The sequence below is a fragment of the Saccharomyces kudriavzevii genome, assembly GCF_947243775.1.
Source record: "Saccharomyces kudriavzevii IFO 1802 strain IFO1802 genome assembly, chromosome: 10".
NCBI lineage: Eukaryota > Fungi > Ascomycota > Saccharomycetes > Saccharomycetales > Saccharomycetaceae > Saccharomyces > Saccharomyces kudriavzevii.
The window spans coordinates 398,039-416,153 of record NC_079281.1 but is presented as its reverse complement, the minus strand read 5'-3'; the positions used below and the strand labels follow the sequence as shown (position 1 = coordinate 416,153).

The following is an 18,115-nucleotide window of genomic DNA, read 5'->3' as shown; positions in this document are numbered from 1 at the left end:
AGGAAGGCTAGGAGGTACATACACACAAGTGAAGGCAGAATAAAATCTTTAGTGCGTGGTAATATGTTTTCGATAAGAAGGTATTTGCGGGTGCCGAATGAGTTGAAACCCTCTCAGATATTTAAACAGGATTCTCTTTCTCCAAGTAAGATTGGGCTTCAGATAGTCCTCCTACAAATTTTTTATTATACTACGGCCACCATTCTTTTCTACTGCTGGGCCAAACTGGCAGGTTATGATCTCGAAATCAAGGATTGGCTTTTTTCTTGGAAGAACATTGAGTTCACGAACGCTTGCGGCCTCTCCCTGTCCCTGTTGTGGCTTTTGGATTCACTAATATGTGTATTTTTTCTAACAGTTATCGTTGGTAGAAGTAAGTTAGCATGGGACTTTGCTATTACCATACACGCCATTAATTTTATAGTGGTTTTTTTCTATACATGGGAATTTCCTACCTTTTCTTGGTTTTTTCTTCAAATTTTATCCTCCTTAATACTGATATTTTTAGGGACGTGGACGACAAGATGGAGGGAACTCAGAGATACTTTTTTTGAAGGATTAGTTGATCCCAACGAAGGGGGGAACCAGCTGGTCGCGTCGAGTCAAGAGTATAATGATCGCACAATAGCCGGCCAATCACCAATACAACTCAAGGATCTAGAGAGCCAAATATGAGAAGAGCGAAACAAAGAATAACCCGAGCGGTTCCGCCGATTTCATCTAGCCGCTTAGGAGAAAATGGCGCCTGAAAAATAGCACAAGCTTCAACATTATAGACTATAAATCTGTCTTTCTTTTATTGGTTTTAGGAGCGTACTCCTATTATGTATATTTTATATTAGCACCATTAAATATTCGATGGTATTGAAGAAACAATACAAGCTTTAGTAAGTCGAGTCGGTAAACACTACCACCATTTTTGCATTATGTAAATGAAATGTGACAAGCTAAAATACTCACACACGAGTGCATAAAAGGGTTATACAGTGGTGTATAAAACAAGCAGATCTCAGGCTGATAAATCCTTTGTTTCCTTGAACATTTCCAGAAGCTCATCGACAATATTGAAAATATTGCTTTGAGTGGATGACCTATCATTTCTACAAATTTCCAATCCTGAAGATCTCTGTTGCCGTAGGTGTAATAACGCCACACTAGATTCAATTCTAGTGATTACGTGATCAAAAAATAACAACGCGTCCTTCTCTGAAATCGACTGCATAATGCCATTTTCCACCTTGGGGTTAAATTTGATATAACTTCCTTCCGTTCGAGAGTCTAGTTCAATGAAGCCACCACTTAAAGCCGACATTACGGATTCTAGTCTATTTGAAACAACTCTTAAACGAAACAACATTGTCTCGTTGATTAGTTTTGACTGTTCATCTTCAGATGCAAACTCATGCCTGGAGGCAAGGATCTTGGGATATGCGATAGTAACAAGTTCTTTGGTTTCTAGGCCCTTCAGTTTGTGTTCACCAAAGTCGAAAAATGCCCAGCCAATGCTTTCCAGCATTGCGATTTCCCTTTCGAGGACCTCTCCAATGATCTCCTCGCAATATACTTCCTTTAGCGATTCTTTACCCTTTACTACACGCTCGTGAAACTTCATTATCTTGTTGAATTCAGAATAAAAATCACTACTCATTGCTATCTGGCCCCCGTCAGCGACACCCTGAACTCTCGCTGCTTTATTAACCATTGGTCCCAAATAGTCCATTCTTTGGGTCACTAAATCAAGTTCTGGAACTGGGCAGCCCCAATGGATACCCATTCTGACTGATAAACCTTGATAGATAATATTGCCGTTTCTATCCGTAACCTGGCAGCCGTCTTGAACTGAGGTAATCTCTTCTGGCCATTGTGCATCCAAAAGCTTTAATTGGACACTTAAACACCATGTAAGGCCACTAGTTGGTGTAGGAAATGCCACCATAAAAGCGTCACCTTCTGTCTTTACTTCGTAACCACCGTAAATCCGCAGCTGACGACGCATTATATCATTGTGAGTTTTAATTGCGGTCCTCATTGCATTTGGAAATAATTCCCACAAAAAGGTTGAGCTTTTTATATCAGTGAATACCATAGCTAGGTTACCTGTTGGTGGAGAAATTTCAGGTTGAAGTCTTCTTAATGTAGTATCTTCAAATGTACTTCTTCTCGTCATCAAAGAGTTTTTATTCAGGGTGAATCGGTTTTGCTGCTGGACGTTCTCGTAAAGAGCAAGGCATAAAATTGTAATGTTCTCTGTACAACCATAAGCCATGGCATGGTCCTTCAACTCTGCTGCTGCGCGAAGTGGATCAGTACTATTCTCACGCGCGATATCACAGACTGTATCTACGTCCATGTATTCCCATAGCTTATGTGTGGCAACAATTAGCATTTCATCTGCTTTTGTCAAGGTCACGACAGAAATATCGGGAGAAGCGTGAATGTGAGGAAGCAAGTCAAAAAAACCGACTGCTCTAGATACATCTACAACACCATCTAATTTTCCATTATTGACATACCCACCAGATATCCTGATTCTCTCGTATTCTTCTCTTCTCGTTGGTAGATGCTGTTTGGTCAGCGTTAGGTAATCACCATTATTTTTTGATAAAATTGCCATACAATCGCCTAGGTTTGTAGCAAAAAGCCTTTTACCTCTGATATATATCACAGTGGAGCAAGCACCACTTAACAAATCTGCATATGAAAGATTAGCGACATCAGCACCATTATCAACAGAATTTAGCATCCCATTGATCTCCTTATTTAGTTGCAGGAAACTGAAACGAAGAGCGGTTTTTATATGGTCGTCTGTGTCGTCTCCGTATCTTTCTAATTGTCTAATCAATATTTTATCATAGATATCTCTAACAATTCTCGAAATATTATGGCCGTAATCGGCATTTTGATTCTTGCTATCATGAAGACATAGTAAGCACTCGTCGTCATTGCCTCGAAACCTTTCAAAAGTAACATCACGAGATGAGACATAATCTCTCTGACCTAAAGTATCAGCAACACCATAGCGCATACCATTAATGATCGATGCAGTCGTTCTTAAACGGAAATTTACGCTTTCATCTGGAACTTTGGTAGTGTTTAAAGTAACATCCATCAAACCTAGTACCTTTAACTGAGGTAACACGGTTAGATCTGACAGATCAGCATCAATATCGTGGCTTATAAATGATTTGATTTCAAACCTACGATTTCCTGAGAAGTTCAGGTACTTCAGTTCTTTATTATTCTTCCAATTCCAGTCGTAATGATAGTTCGATATATTATACTTAAGTTGATTAGCTCCAACATCAAATACGCTCAGTTGCGACAGATTTGATAATTCAGCAGGTAGAGACAACATTTGATTGCTATTCAACATCAAGGTTTTCAAACAGCTCCATTTCAAAACCGTATCACCTGATAATGTTGTAAGCTTGTTACCGGAGAGGTACAATTCGGTAATACTTTCAAGTTTCATATGCGATACATCCGAAAAATTGTTGTAGGAAAGATTTAGCACTTTCAGATTGACAAAGCAGTTGAAAAGTGGCCACATGGCGTCATCGAATTGATTGTCTGCAGCTATAAAAAACATTAAGCTCTTGGACAACTTTGACCCATACGACATGTTATGATAAAATGAGTTTTCCAAGCTAGAATTACCAAATGCGTTCGACGAAATATTCAGTGATGTTAGTTCGAGATTCTCCATGCCATCGACAAAGTCTCTTATATTGTTAGAATGTAGATCTAATGTTCTTAAACTCTTGAGTTGAGATAGTTCAGGCGGAATGTACTCCAATTTGTTTCTCGCCACGGAAAAGAAGACCAGTTTAGTCAAAGTCGAAATTTCTTCCGGTATTCTAGTTAAATTATTCTGATTCAGCTCTAGTTTTTCAAGAAAAGATAGTTTGGTGAGCAGTTCTCCAGGAATACTCGACAACTGAGCCTTGTTTAATGTCAAACTTGTCATATTTTTAGGGTAAAAATCTTTGAAAGATATAGAGGTAATCGGATTTTCCTGAATTTCTAAGGCTCTTAACTTGGGCAAAGTGTCGTCAAAGTTAGATATTCTATTATCTGTCAAAAAAAGGTTTTGCAAACTATATGCATTGGTTTTGATCGATGATATTCTGTTATATCTTAAGTTCAAAGTTCTTAAGTTGGTCATTTCCGATAAATCGCCTATAAAATTCAGTTTATTATGAGAAAGATTCATCTTTGCAAGCTTAACTAGCTGTTTACTGGACTGTGGTAAACTTTGAATTTTATTATATGATAGATCTATTTGCAAAAGATTGGTACAATGGTTAATTACCTCTGGGTAGTGCATGAACTTGTTTGAAGACAAATCTAACAATTGCAAATTCTTTAGCTCGACGAATCCAGCTGGTAAATTTTCGAGCTCATTACATTGAAGATTCAATATTGTTAAATTATTCAATTTCATGATTGAGTTTGGCACTTTTCTTATAAAGTTTCTCTGTAATTCCAGAGATACTAGCTTATATGCCTCTGTAATATTGGAAGGAAATTTAGATGCTCTTATATTGACCATTCTTAAACTTAGTAATTTTATTGAGCTCTCAATAAACTCCAGCGGTAAAAATATGTTTGCATTGTTGGAAACGTCTAAGCTCTCTATTTCCGATGTGTGTTGGTAAAAAATGATGGGGGGTGTGGTTAGGTCCATATTTCTTAAATCAACGTGAACAAATTCACTTCTCATTATTCTTTGCTCCTGTTCCGGTGTAAAGTGAGAAGGCGTGACAGGATGGAAAAGAAATTTGAAAACAAAACTTAGATCTTCAATACCCATAATATGAAGTGGGTCTGACTTCCCATAGCCATTTAAAAGTAAGAGTTTTCTTTCAATCAAAATTGGTTTGGAAGTTGGCCTTAGAATCTTGGACAATTTTCCCACTTTCAACGAGATTTGGAAATTACCTTGCGCAGTAATGTTAAACTTTCTCTTCAGCGCGGGAATCACCTCTTCAACAGTAGTCGCCGGTGTACATGACAGAGTAGTAAAAGTGTCGTCAGTATTGAAAATACGAATTGCATAATGCCTCTTTGGGTCTAAATCGCTGAAATCCTTATAGTAATGTTCCAGTTGACACTCAACTTCGTCATCCTTTTCGTCTTGAAGTAATAATCCCGAATTACTCTGACCTCCATCTGGTGAATTCATGTTTACTGAAGAGGATGTAAATTTTTTGGTATATGATTTTGTTTTATTCAAAGTCAGCGTTTTAGTATCCTGCTCTCTATTAGCTTCCATATAGGCATTAGTGTAAGAAGAGGAATCACTGCATGAGGAAGTATCTTCCGAAGTAATTGATGAGGACGTCAACGATGAGGAAGTGGAAGAAGTGTCGTAGTCCCCATCTAAATTTGACGGGGCATACCGTATGCTTGGGGGACTCATGGTCAGATTACTTCTTAACCGGTTCACAGATTTGGGATCCGCCGCAGGCCTACCTTGATTTGGAATATTTTCTTTAGATACATCGACGAAGCTTGAATTGCTATCTTCCGCAGTCACCGTCGATTCGTTATCCTTTCGGCCACGATGGTGACGGTGGTGGCGGCTTTTATGATAACGAGAGTCTTTTTTCGACAGCGGTGCCGGTGACATCGGATCAAGTGCGTCAGCATCTATGCTTGTTCTTCTTGATTTTGATCTCCCCTTAGTTTTTGGTTTCTTTCTCTTGGTTTCCACATCCCAACTCTGGGGTGCTACCCATTGTGATTTATCATTTGAAGTTGAGGTAAATTCAGCAATAGGGGCAGCGGTAGCCACAGCAATATCAGCCATAGAGACCGATTTTCTTGGCCCCTGCGGCATGGCTACCGTCTTAGGTGAGGCTGTTTCAGTGCCATGAGTAGAGTTTATTGTAGAATTGACGGCCGTGGGAGGTACAGTTTTTGTGATATCAGTCACATCCTCAAGGTTGGTATCTAACCTAAAGAGGGATGGCTTACATGCAATGGGGTTTTCTATCGTAGGTGTCACGGCGTCGCGTTTGTCTTCAAAATTTGGATTTTCTGGAATGTTCTCATTAGGCCGCGGAGCTGCTTTATTACTATTCGTGCGATCAGCAGACTCGCTGTTAACGCTTTCTTTGCTTTTAGTAGTCGGCGATACATTGGATGTGTTATGATGAAGAGCATGGCTTCCCGATGTTGCCATACTTGCATTGTCACTATTTGTCATTGAACTGACATTGGAACCCCTTCTACTGCTTGAAGGAGATGTAGAACTTAGTAGAAAACTCTTTCTGTGTGAACGCTTGCTATTGGGAACATCGGATGAATGCAATGTGTTTTCCGGTTGTGAAACAACCTTTGGCCTGTTTTGTTTTTCTGCATTACTATTTACATCATGGACAGAAGATCCACGAACCAAAGAGGAAACTTTCCTTCTTAGAGCGTTCGGCACATTGTCCGCCAAGTGATTAGATACAGCAAGGTCCTTGGAAGGTTTCCTATTGACAGGCGCAGGATTCGCTGTCGAAAGTGATAAGTTCGCAGCTTTATTTTCCTTTGCTGCCTTACTACTTTCGTGGCTATTTGATCCTGCAAATCTCTTAAATAAGCTCTCAGCAAATGACTGCTTTCTGTTGGGGAAAAACTGCACATGATGGTGATCATGTTGCGGGTCGTGATGACCGTGAGAGGATGGGTAGTTGTGGGTCTTGGAGGAATTCAAAGTGTAACCATGGTCTCTATTATCATCGTGATTGCTATTAACGCTGGTCATCGAAAGACTACTCAATGTTTTCTTCAACAAATATGGACCCCTTTTCATTTTCGGCTCCGCAGGTCTTGGATATTCTACGTTGGGAACGTTTGTATCATCCATGCCATTTGAAGCAATATTTTCTCTGCTTTTGGCCATGGAAAGCGAACGAGGGCTATAATAACCATATGCACTATTTCTTCTTGACTTGTCCGCACTATTTAGTTCGTTATGTTTCTTGATCTTGGGCGCTTCATCGTGAGCTTTTTTGTCTGTGGGAGAATTCTGCCATTCATGTTGTTGTTCATGAGGACCAGAACTTTCCGGAGTGGTATCAGGTTTTGATGACATGTCGTCCTCTGGATGTTCCTTTGCTGTGCTTCTATTTGTTTCGTAATATTTAGCGATTATAGTGAAGGAATGCAATTTTTTTTGCTTTTTCAATCGCAGCAAAAGTCTCCTTTTAGCTTCTCTCCTTTGTTATTATTCTTCTATCTGGCTTCAAATAACTTTAAAAGACGCTGTACTTTTTTCTAACAATCGCCTTCCGATGGTAAGTCCCCCCTGCTTTCCTTTCCAGAAAAAAAAAAAAAAAAAAAAGGAAGGTTATGTAATATAAAGTAAGCGTTCCAGTTCTTTAAAGAATAAAAATGCAAAGGATGTGACGGTTCACTGAACTAAAACTAAAAATAGCTAGGTTCGCTATGATTATACAATTATTACAGCCATGCCGTTCCAAACAGAGCTTACACCAGAACCGACGCCGCATTTATATGTGAGAGGGAGGGGCGCAATCACTTCCGAAGAAATCATTTTGGCTTTCTTTTGCAGTTTCTGAGCGCTTGAAGTCCTACTAATACATGTATGTTTACATTCCCAAAGACAGGGAAAGGCCTCAAGGTTAAGAGTTTTGAGCCGATCTAGCACCGTCTCTAATAACCAAAGCACGTAGTAGCATAACTTTTAATTACAATTGCCATAACCTCGTGTTTTCGCATTTCGCACAGTGTAGAGAATAGACGCTAGTGCCTGAACTAATCCTTTGGAATACGTAGACTTCTTTCTCACAGGTTTTATCACGTTGGAGGGTTGGCCGAGTGGTCTAAGGCGGCAGACTTAAGATCTGTTGGACGGTTGTCCGCGCGAGTTCGAACCTCGCATCCTTCATTAATTTTTGCCGTTTTTTCAACTTTTAGTGGCTTGAGAGTCATCACGAAAACATTTACTTGGTCAAACTGCTTAAAGGTTCCACCATGTCGCGTAACTATGTTGCAATACCTTGGTCTAACTTGATGGAGGTCTGCTGCAGGGCGGGTAATGAATTATTTATTCTTGCATTGCGAAAATCCGCGATGATCAAAAACCATACAAGTAATGTAATGGAACCCGTCTTTGCACATGAATGTGTGTAGAGCGAGAAAAGGTCAGTGCAAGCACAACTAAAGAATCACATATCGTGATGCCCAGCACTTTCGAAACTCAGCTTTTTTTTTCTAGACCCTTTCTGTCTAAAAGGCAAATCCAAAGGGCCCAGAGGAATACGATTCCAGATTATCGAAATTACAACCAGAAAAAACTAGCTGTGTTCAAGTTCTTAAGTGATTTGTGCGTTCAGTTGAAATTTCCGCGGAAGACTTTAGAGACTGCAGTATATTTTTACCAAAGGTATTACCTCTTCAATCGTTTCGAAACAGAACTTTGTTACACTGTAGCGACAAGCTGCTTGACCTTGGGCTGCAAAGAAGTTGAGACGATTAAGAAAATTAACGACATATGCACTTTATCATTGCGATTGAGAAACGTGGTCAAAATCAACGCTGAGATTTTGGAGAATTTCAAAAAAAGAGTATTTCAAATTGAACTTCGAATACTGGAGTCATGTTCATTCGACTATAGAGTGAACAATCATGTCCATATCGATGAATATGTTATCAAAATTGGCAGAGAACTATCGTTTGACTATAAATTATGCAACTTGGCTTGGTTGATTGCCTATGATGCCTTGAAATTGGAGACAATCTTAGTCATACCCCAGCATTCTATCGCACTGGCCATTTTAAGGATAGCATATGAATTACTAGACAACAAGAATTGGTCGAGTAAACGGTATTCCTTATTCGAATCGGATGAAAACTCTGTAAATGAAGCTTATTTTGATATAGTAAATTTTTATATCAATTCATTTGACCTTTGCGATTTACAACGTCATTTACCGGAAGGTGTGCCGCCAGTTGGCATCGAAAGGTTTATGGAATTGAAAAAAAATGCAGGACGAGAATTCGGTTTGCCGCAAATATCTGATCACGTGTTGAACGCGGATTCTTATATCACTATTACCAGGGATAGCAATGTTCAGGAAAGGAGGTACGTGCTGTCATTAGATTTAATTAATGGTGAATCCAGTATCGTCAACTCGACAAGACATGCATAGGAATACGCCTATATAAAAATGTATAAAGATCAATTCAAATCTCTCCTTTTGGAGGACATGTAAACGCACATGTGCGTATGCATATTCTATGATGATATATTCACAAAAGTAGTCGACTAGAATAAAGTTCAGTTGATGCGATTGAAATACTAAAAATAATGCTCCAGGGGAGGTTCGAACTCTCGACCTTCAGATTATGAGACTGACGCTCTTCCTACTGAGCTACTGAAGCATGTAATGAAGTATTTTCTGAAGAAAAATACCAGCCCTCATAGTGGCCAATCGCTCGATCATAAAATCGGTTACTTCGCTGTACTTTCTCCTAATGTAAATGTGCACGTTGTGATGATTATTTGAGTTCCATCATTTGATAAAGGCAATAAACTATGTAGGTAGAGCGCACCAGAGGTTCTCCTCGAGGGTATAGCAATCCCTAAAAGGGGAACCAACGACTCTAAATAGTATTGCATATACTCTTATTCTGTTTTGTACGCTGTCATTTATCGATCCCATTACATTGCTAATTATTGCGCTCCAGCTTCTACTAATTTCGATGACCGTTGAATCTTGTATTGCTCCATAACTTACGTCATAGTTCAAACACCATCTGTGAAAACACTCTAGCAACAACAATAGTAGTCTAAATCTGTTGCACTAGCGATCAACAGATGGTTTGTTAATTGTTGTTCCAACACGATCAATTGGTATATAGTTGGTCTTAATGGAATACTCGTGTCGCTAGTAGCAAATTGTTGGAACAAGTGGGTTCGTCGTTGTCTGCATGTTCAACTATGGTAACCGTCCGAAAACTTCAGATAGTATACTGAAGTCTACCTTATTTATTCTATGTTGATGTAGTATCTGTTGTAGATCGAACAAATAGAAAACGACCTGTTCGGACAGCGGATGCAGTCCGAAGCTAAAGATTGAATAATTTATAAAATTAACTCTGAGCACATATATAAAGGATATAAGTTATTACATTGAACTTATTGCGGACTAAATGAACTTGCTATTATATTTATTGGCCAGTAAAATCTCGTGACATTTGTTGGGATTCCATTTTTGATAAGGTTAATAATATCATGTATATAAAACATACTAGAAGTTCTCCTCATGGATTTAGGAATCCACGAAAGGGAATCAACGCTTTTACATAATCTTATTCTTATTTCTTCCCTCATTTTATACGTCGTTGTTCATTGATCCTATTGCATTATCAATCCTTGCACTTCAGCTTCCACTAAATTCGATGACTGTTCTAAATCTTATTTCACTGGTCTGATAATTTTTGTCATCTTCTTAACACCGTATATGATAATCTTCTAGTTACGTGATTGAATGTATTAATCAGCTGTACTAGTAATTGATGGATAGTTGATTATTGTTCCAACAATATTAACCATTTTTAATGTGACCGATCGACGTATGTTCTACATAACTCTCTTGTATAATAGTATACGAAAGATTTGCGTTTATTCTTGATTCATACTACTAATTATGAACACGAACTATTCATTGCTTTTCGGCAGCTTGTTTTTCTCGATCAATATTCTTAAGAAGGCTATAAAGCCCTGCATGACCTCTTTGGCAAGACCGTCCTGCATTGAATAGTATATAAGCTATAAGAGTGTTCGCTATCCTGGACGGCTCATCGATACATAAATAATCTACTTACGCTTTTTGTCGTTATTGACGGGAAGTTTGAAAATGTTCATCACTTCCATTAGTGGCAAAAAAAAAGTGAAGAAAATAGTAATAGCAAGGTGTTTTCACTCTAAGAACGCTAGCAAGATTGAATTTGAACTCGAAGACAATAAAACTATCGATCAATCATGTCACTAAGGCTGCCACAAAATCCGAACGCGGGACTGTTCAAACAAGGTTATAACAGTTACTCTAACGCCGATGGACAAATCATCAAGTCAATTGCGGCCGTTCGTGAATTGCATCAAATGTGTTTGACTTCGATGGGCCCCTGTGGTAGAAACAAGATCATCGTCAACCATCTCGGTAAGATCATTATTACCAATGATGCAGCCACTATGCTAAGAGAACTAGATATTGTCCATCCTGCTGTGAAAGTTCTTGTGATGGCGACCGAACAACAGAAGATCGACATGGGAGATGGTACAAACCTAGTTATGATTTTGGCTGGCGAATTATTGAATGTTTCTGAAAAACTCATTTCAATGGGGCTATCCGCCGTAGAGATTATTCAAGGTTACAATATGGCCAGAAAATTCACTTTGAACGAACTGGATGAAATGGTTGTTGGTGAAATTACTGACAAAAACGACAAGAATGAACTTTTGAAAATGATTAAACCAGTTATTTCCTCTAAAAAATATGGTTCTGAAGACATATTGAGTGAACTGGTTTCTGAAGCTGTATCTCATGTTTTACCTGCTTCTCAGCAAGCGGGGGCAACTCCTTACTTTAATGTTGATTCTATCAGAGTAGTAAAGATTATGGGTGGATCTCTCGCCAATTCCACTGTTATCAAAGGAATGGTATTCAATCGTGAACCTGAGGGCCATGTAAAATCATTGTTCGAAGATAAAAAGCATAAAGTTGCGGTTTTTACATGTCCACTTGACATAGCCAATACCGAAACCAAAGGTACCGTTTTGTTACATAACGCGCAGGAAATGCTAGATTTTTCAAAGGGCGAAGAAAAGCAAATTGATGCCATGATGAAAGAAATTGCCGACATGGGCGTAGAATGTATTATTGCAGGTGCTGGCGTCGGTGAATTGGCGTTACATTACTTGAACAGGTACGGTATCCTAGTTTTGAAAGTGCCAAGTAAATTCGAATTAAGAAGACTATGTCGTGTTTGTGGCGCCACTCCATTACCTAGATTAGGTGCTCCAACTCCAGAAGAGTTAGGTTTAGTGGAAACCGTCAAGACAATGGAAATAGGTGGCGATAGAGTAACTGTTTTCAAACAGGAACATGATGAAATTTCGAAAACTTCTACTATTATTTTGAGGGGTGCTACACAGAACAATCTAGATGATATTGAAAGGGCCATCGACGATGGTGTAGCAGCCGTCAAGGGACTAATGAAACCATCCGGTGGTAAGCTGTTGCCCGGTGCAGGTGCTACTGAAATCGAATTAATTTCTAGAATAACCAAGTATGGTGAGCGAACACCTGGTCTATTACAGTTAGCTATAAAACAGTTTGCCGTTGCCTTTGAAGTGGTCCCTCGTACCCTAGCAGAGACTGCTGGTCTTGATGTAAATGAAGTACTACCAAACTTGTACGCGGCACATAACGTTAGTGAACCTGGTGCAGTTAAGGGAGATCACTTATATAAAGGTGTGGATATTGATGGCGAGTCAGATGAAGGCGTAAAGGATATCAGAGAAGATAGTATTTATGACATGCTTGCAACCAAAAAATTTGCTATTAGCGTCGCTACAGAGGCTGCAACTACTGTACTTTCCATTGATCAAATTATCATGGCCAAGAAGGCTGGCGGTCCAAGAGCACCCCAAGGCCCGAAACCAGGTAACTGGGACCAAGAAGATTGATTGGTTTGCGTCTTCGATTTCATAAATAGATATACCTGCAAACCGACAGAATATAATGTCATAAACTACCATCAAGTCCTTAAACCTGCTTGGTTGTATCACGTGTACCTGTATAGTAATAAGAATAAATACAAATTTGAATGTTGATAATAGATATGCTGTACGATTTACCCCAGAAACAGCAGCTAAAGTGAACATACTGTCAGTTTGTAAGTCTGTTCAGTCATCATAATGTATGGGGTAATACTCTGCCATTTTTATTTTTTTTTTCTTTTTCACTTTTCACTTTTCTCAGTTGGCGAGAATTTTCATGCTCATCTATGATATTTTCGGAAAAGCTAGTTCAGATGAGCTATTACTAACCATTCTTATTATATTCCAGAATCGCTTTAGAGCTCTAACAAAAATATCTAATCGAGATTATTATGGGAAAGACCAAGATAAGAGGCAGAAGGCATCAAGAGAAACAAAAGAAGGACGAGTTTGAGCCTATTTCAAATGTTACAAAGGAACATATCCTGCAAGAAGAGCCTACCTACAATGATGAATCAGTGAATAAAGAGAGCCAGCCACAAATGTTTTTTGGTGTATTAGACAGGGAAGAGCTCGAGTATTTTAAGCGAGCCGAATCGACTTTACAATTAGATGCTTTTGAAGCACCCGAGGAAAAGTTACAATTTGTCACAAGCATTATTGAAGAAGCAAAAGGTAAAGAACTCAAGCTGATTACTTCCCAAATTACTTCGAAATTAATGGAGCGTGTCATTCTTGAATGTGATGAGACCCAATTAAAAGCTATTTTTCAATCTTTCAACGGTGCTTTTTTTGGCTCGTCATGTCATAAATACGCTTCCCATGTTTTAGAGACTTTATTCGTTAGAAGCGCTGCTTTGATAGAAAAGGAGCTTTTAACACCAAGTTTCGATAACGACGAAAAGGAGGGACCTTATGTAACTATGGAGAATATGTTTCTCTTCATGTTGAATGAGTTAAAACCCCACTTGAAAATGATGGTGAACCATCAGTATGCATCGCATGTTTTGAGGCTGCTAATATTAATCTTATCTTCCAAAACTTTACCTAATTCAACTAAAACTAACTCTACCTTACGTTCCAAAAAGTCAAAAATCGCAAGAAAAATGATTGATATTAAAGATAACGACGATTTCAACAAGGTTTATCAAACACCAGAATCTTTCAAATCTGAACTTCGTGACATGATAACAACTTTGTATAAGGGGTTTACCAATGGTTCCGAATCACGTTCTGTTGTTTCTCAATCAATCATCACCAAATTTAGAGAATACTGTGTAGATAAGGTAGCCTCTCCTGTGATTCAATTGATTATTCAAGTTGAGGGTATTTTTGATAGAGATCGTTCCTTCTGGAGATTAGTTTTTAACACAGCAGATGAAAGAGACCCTAAGGAGGAGTCTTTTGTAGAATATTTACTTTCTGACCCTGTTGGATCTCATTTCTTGGAAAATGTGATTGCTTCCGCTAGATTAAAATACGTTGAAAGGCTTTACCGTTTATATATGAAGGACCGTGTTGTGAAGCTAGCAAAAAGAGATACAACCGGTGCCTTTGTAGTGCGGGCCTTGCTGGAACAGTTGAAGGAGAAGGATGTGAAACAGATACTCGATGCAGTTGTTCCTGAATTAAGCATGCTTTTAAACTCAAATATGGAGTTTGGGACAGCCATCATTAATGCAAGTAATAAGCATGGCGTTTATTTGAGAGATGATGTCATTGCTCAATTGATACAAAAATATTATCCGGAAAAGTCCAACACAAAAAACATCTTAGAAAGTTGCTTGTCATTAAGTTCGTCAACTTTGGGTAATACCAGAGATGACTGGCCAACGGCAGATGAAAGAAGGCGATCAATTTTTTTGGAACAATTGATTGACTATGATGATAAGTTTTTGAATATTACTATTGATAGTATGTTGGCCTTGCCCGAAGAAAGGTTTATGCAAATGTGTTATCATGGGGTATTTTCACATGTCGTTGAACATGTACTACAAACTACCAGGGTAGATATAATCAAAAGGAGATTACTGTTGAATATTTTGTCTAAAGAATCTGTGAATTTAACATGCAACGCGTATGGGTCCCATATAATGGACAAGTTATGGAAATTTACCGCAAAATTGACATTATATAAGGAACGTATTGCCAGTGCATTAGTAGCAGAATCAGAGAAGGTGAAGAATAGTATTTATGGCAGACAGGTTTGGAAAAATTGGGGACTGGAACTATATGTTAGAAAAATGTGGGACTGGAAGAGATTAATTAAGGAGCAAGAATTTGAAGTCTTCCCAAATTCAAAACCACTACAACCAAAGTCAGAAAAACACTTCAGAGAGAGAAATAATTCGAAGGAAAGAAACATCTCGAAGAAGCAAAAGCAACATAGATAAATAGATAGAGTTATATTGTAAAGCTCTTGTAGAATATAGGTTTGTATGAATATCCATTCCAATACTAATATTTGCTTAAAGTTTTTTGTATGCTACACGCACCTACTGAAGATTATTCGACCTCTCCGAAATTTCAGATATATTATTTGAACCAGTGGGTTTGCTATTTCATGTTTAGTTTACTTTTCAAGGGTTTTTCTCGCTATTAAATGTTATTATGAAAAGAACAAATGATTTAAAGATATCTCCGACGAATAAACAAATATCAGATTGAAAGAAAAGGCACGTTATCCAATCAGTTATGAAGGACATAAAGACATCCATACGCTACAGAACTGAGTGTTTAACACTTTACCGCTTTAAAGTTCATTTCCTGAGATTGAGACGAGTGTGAATATGTGCGAACTCCATTTTTGAGAAAGACAGTAATATTAGGGCTATAGAAATATCACGAATCCTCCTCACCGATCTAGGAAACTGCAGAAAGGAAATCAACTCTACATGATATTATAAATGACTCTTCTTCATTTTGTGCGTCGTCACTCATTCCTCCTATTGCATTATCAATCTCGCGTCCCAGTTTCCACTAACTTCGAGGACAATCTTGATCTTATTTTACTGCGTCATCTTCTTAATACCGTGTATGATAACCTTCTAGCTGCACAAATGAATGTATCAGTCTTTTGTACTAGTGATTAGTGGACAGTTGATTATTGCTCCAACAAAGAACATCTGTTTCAATTATTAATTACTGTTGATAATTAGTAGTATTAATTAAGAATAAAAGCAGAAATCTTTGTTATACTTATATAAGAGAGGTATATAAAACACACGCCGATTGTACATATTAAGTATGTTCAACATAACAATAAACTAGGGAATTTACTATAAGTTCAATGCAGCAATCACTGATATATAAATTCCAAGTTGATGTTCAATTAATGGATCTTTGACTCCAAGTGCACCTACCAATAGAACGTCATTTCAACATTCTTCATCCTGAAACAAAGACTAGTTATGTGAATAATGATGAACCTACTTGTTCCAACAATTACTACCAGTATTCATCAGCGATTCTAACATCAAGAAGCTGCAATTCAGACAATGAACCAAGACTGTTTAAAGACAATGTGAGGAGATATTTATAGCATAATTACAACGAAAGTTGAAGCGGTGGCTCAATGGTAGAGCTTTCGACTCCAATTAAACCTTGGAATTTCCATGGAATAAGATTGCAATCGAAGGGTTGCAGGTTCAATTCCTGTCCGTCTCAATTTATTTTTTGTACTATTTTTCATTATTCCCGTCCATAATGATAATAACAATTTCAACTGAACTTTTAACCGCCAGACTCAAGTGCACAATTTGTTCTGTTCTTCTCCCGTTGTTAACAGCCCAATGCGAACTGGAAAAATCGCGAGAAACCACTGATAGTCAAAAGAAGCATAGATGCTAATTTATACTTTATGGAAGAAGAAAAATAAATCAACTAGTTCTTTTTGTAGACTATCAAATCTCTCAGACAAATTTTTGGTTGGTGATAGAATAATTTTATTTCCAGAAGCTGGAAATCTGACGCGGGAACCCTGAATTAGCCAGTAAAAGAAGCTTCAAACAGAGTCTTGTATCTTGATTGCCGAATTGCACATCTACCTAATCTGATGTTCATACATAAACGCCTGAAATTCCAAATGCTATTTATGAGTAGACTTATGTTACGATAATATACTGACATAGGTATAACAAACCAATAAAAAAATACGAACGGTATTTTTGCAAAAATTTAGATGGTCTGTCTAGCAGAATGTTTACCAAGCTTTTGTTACTTTTTCCACCGCCTCTGTAACTACTTCTCCAGTAACTGTTTTCCTGTTTGCACGAAAATATTAACGCAGACAGTCCAAGATGTTTGGAGCCAAGGTTAAGCCACTTGACCTGATTCTAGTAGAACGTATCAAATCATTTTTCTATAAATAGTATATAACTTGACACAACTACACAAACTATCCCCCTTTAAAAAAAAATTGATTTGTTCTCCCTAGGAACAGGAAGCATGAATAGGAACTGGCGCCATTCAATAAGCTCAGTTAATTACAACCAAGCATTTACAGCCCACATAAAATTATAAGAGGCTTTTTTTTAAAAAATAGCCCTGTAGGGGGCTCGAACCCCTAACCTTATGATTAAGAGTCATACGCGCTACCGATTGCGCCAACAAGGCTAATTTGTTGAAATATTTTCTTCCTTTTGAAGAGTATACCAAGTAGTGAATTATGAAATTCACCACAAATTCAAATTTTCAACGTCATCGATCCGTAAAGAGACCAAACAAATATAAAAACATAGCTTGACTGGTTACACTTGAGGCGTTGCGGACAACCAAGAATTTAACATCTGCCTGGTAATTCAGCAAAGCATCTACATATATCTCCAGACATTATGAAAGTTCTCGAAGAGAGGAATGCGTTTTTATGTGACTATGAAGTTTTGGAATATTTAACAGACTTAGAAAAGAAACACCTTTGGGACCAGGAAAGTCTGGCTGCCCTCAAGAAAAACCGGTCGAAGGGTAAAAACAATAGACCTTATAACCACCCCGAATTACAAGGTATCATTCGTAATGTAGTAAACTACCTCAGCATAAACAAAAATTATATCAACCAGGAAGATGAAGACGAGAAAAAGGAAAACGCTGGAGCTGAAGATGCCGAGAGATCGCCCATAAGCAAAATGAGCAATGAAAGTTTTGGAGAGTTGATGACTAAATTAAACTCCTTCAAACTATTTAAGGCGGAAAAACTACAAATTGTTAATCAACTTCCCGCCAATATGGTCCACCTCTACTCTATAGTAGAAGAATGTGATGCAAGATTTGACGAAAAGACAATTGAGGAAATGCTAGAAATAATTTCCAGCTACGCATGAAACGTATAGCAGTTTTGAATTGCCAAGACAGACGACTTCAGAAAGCGAAATTTTC

At 38.0% G+C, this 18,115-nt stretch overlaps 6 protein-coding genes and 4 non-coding genes across 10 annotated transcripts; 7 read left to right on the top strand and 3 right to left on the bottom strand.

Moving 5' to 3' along the window:
- Positions 1-63: 63 nt before the first annotated feature.
- SYS1 (Sys1p) lies at positions 64-675 on the top strand (the record flags this gene model as incomplete). The annotated part of the gene is made up of 1 exon (XM_056229042.1): positions 64-675. One exon carries the CDS (start codon positions 64-66, stop codon positions 673-675), a length of 612 nt encoding a protein of 203 aa, XP_056083101.1.
- A 334-nt stretch (positions 676-1,009) lies between these two features.
- CYR1 (adenylate cyclase) lies at positions 1,010-7,087 on the bottom strand (the record flags this gene model as incomplete). The annotated part of the gene is made up of 1 exon (XM_056229041.1): positions 1,010-7,087. One exon carries the CDS (start codon positions 7,085-7,087, stop codon positions 1,010-1,012), a length of 6,078 nt encoding a protein of 2,025 aa, XP_056083100.1.
- Positions 7,088-7,819: 732 nt separating this feature from the next.
- On the top strand, positions 7,820-7,903 carry Skdi_10.trna17L. Its single transcript has one exon. It is a non-coding gene; the product is annotated as a tRNA-Leu (tRNA).
- A 292-nt stretch (positions 7,904-8,195) lies between these two features.
- On the top strand, positions 8,196-9,167 carry CTK2 (Ctk2p; the record flags this gene model as incomplete). The annotated part of the gene is made up of 1 exon (XM_056229040.1): positions 8,196-9,167. The coding sequence occupies one exon, from the start codon at positions 8,196-8,198 to the stop codon at positions 9,165-9,167; it is 972 nt and encodes a 323-aa protein (XP_056083099.1).
- Positions 9,168-9,326: 159 nt separating this feature from the next.
- Positions 9,327-9,399, bottom strand: Skdi_10.trna16M. The gene has a single exon. It is a non-coding gene; the product is annotated as a tRNA-Met (tRNA).
- Positions 9,400-11,002: 1,603 nt separating this feature from the next.
- CCT8 (chaperonin-containing T-complex subunit CCT8) lies at positions 11,003-12,709 on the top strand (the record flags this gene model as incomplete). Its single annotated transcript, XM_056229039.1, has 1 exon — positions 11,003-12,709. The coding sequence occupies one exon, from the start codon at positions 11,003-11,005 to the stop codon at positions 12,707-12,709; it is 1,707 nt and encodes a 568-aa protein (XP_056083098.1).
- A 425-nt stretch (positions 12,710-13,134) lies between these two features.
- NOP9 (RNA-binding RNA processing protein NOP9) lies at positions 13,135-15,135 on the top strand (the record flags this gene model as incomplete). The annotated part of the gene is made up of 1 exon (XM_056229038.1): positions 13,135-15,135. The coding sequence occupies one exon, from the start codon at positions 13,135-13,137 to the stop codon at positions 15,133-15,135; it is 2,001 nt and encodes a 666-aa protein (XP_056083097.1).
- A 1,167-nt stretch (positions 15,136-16,302) lies between these two features.
- On the top strand, positions 16,303-16,408 carry Skdi_10.trna15W. The gene is made up of 2 exons: positions 16,303-16,338; positions 16,373-16,408. It is a non-coding gene; the product is annotated as a tRNA-Trp (tRNA).
- Positions 16,409-17,283: 875 nt separating this feature from the next.
- Skdi_10.trna14K lies at positions 17,284-17,356 on the bottom strand. The gene has a single exon. It is a non-coding gene; the product is annotated as a tRNA-Lys (tRNA).
- A 218-nt stretch (positions 17,357-17,574) lies between these two features.
- Positions 17,575-18,060, top strand: RPC17 (DNA-directed RNA polymerase III subunit RPC17; the record flags this gene model as incomplete). Its single annotated transcript, XM_056229037.1, has 1 exon — positions 17,575-18,060. The coding sequence occupies one exon, from the start codon at positions 17,575-17,577 to the stop codon at positions 18,058-18,060; it is 486 nt and encodes a 161-aa protein (XP_056083096.1).
- Positions 18,061-18,115: the final 55 nt, after the last annotated feature.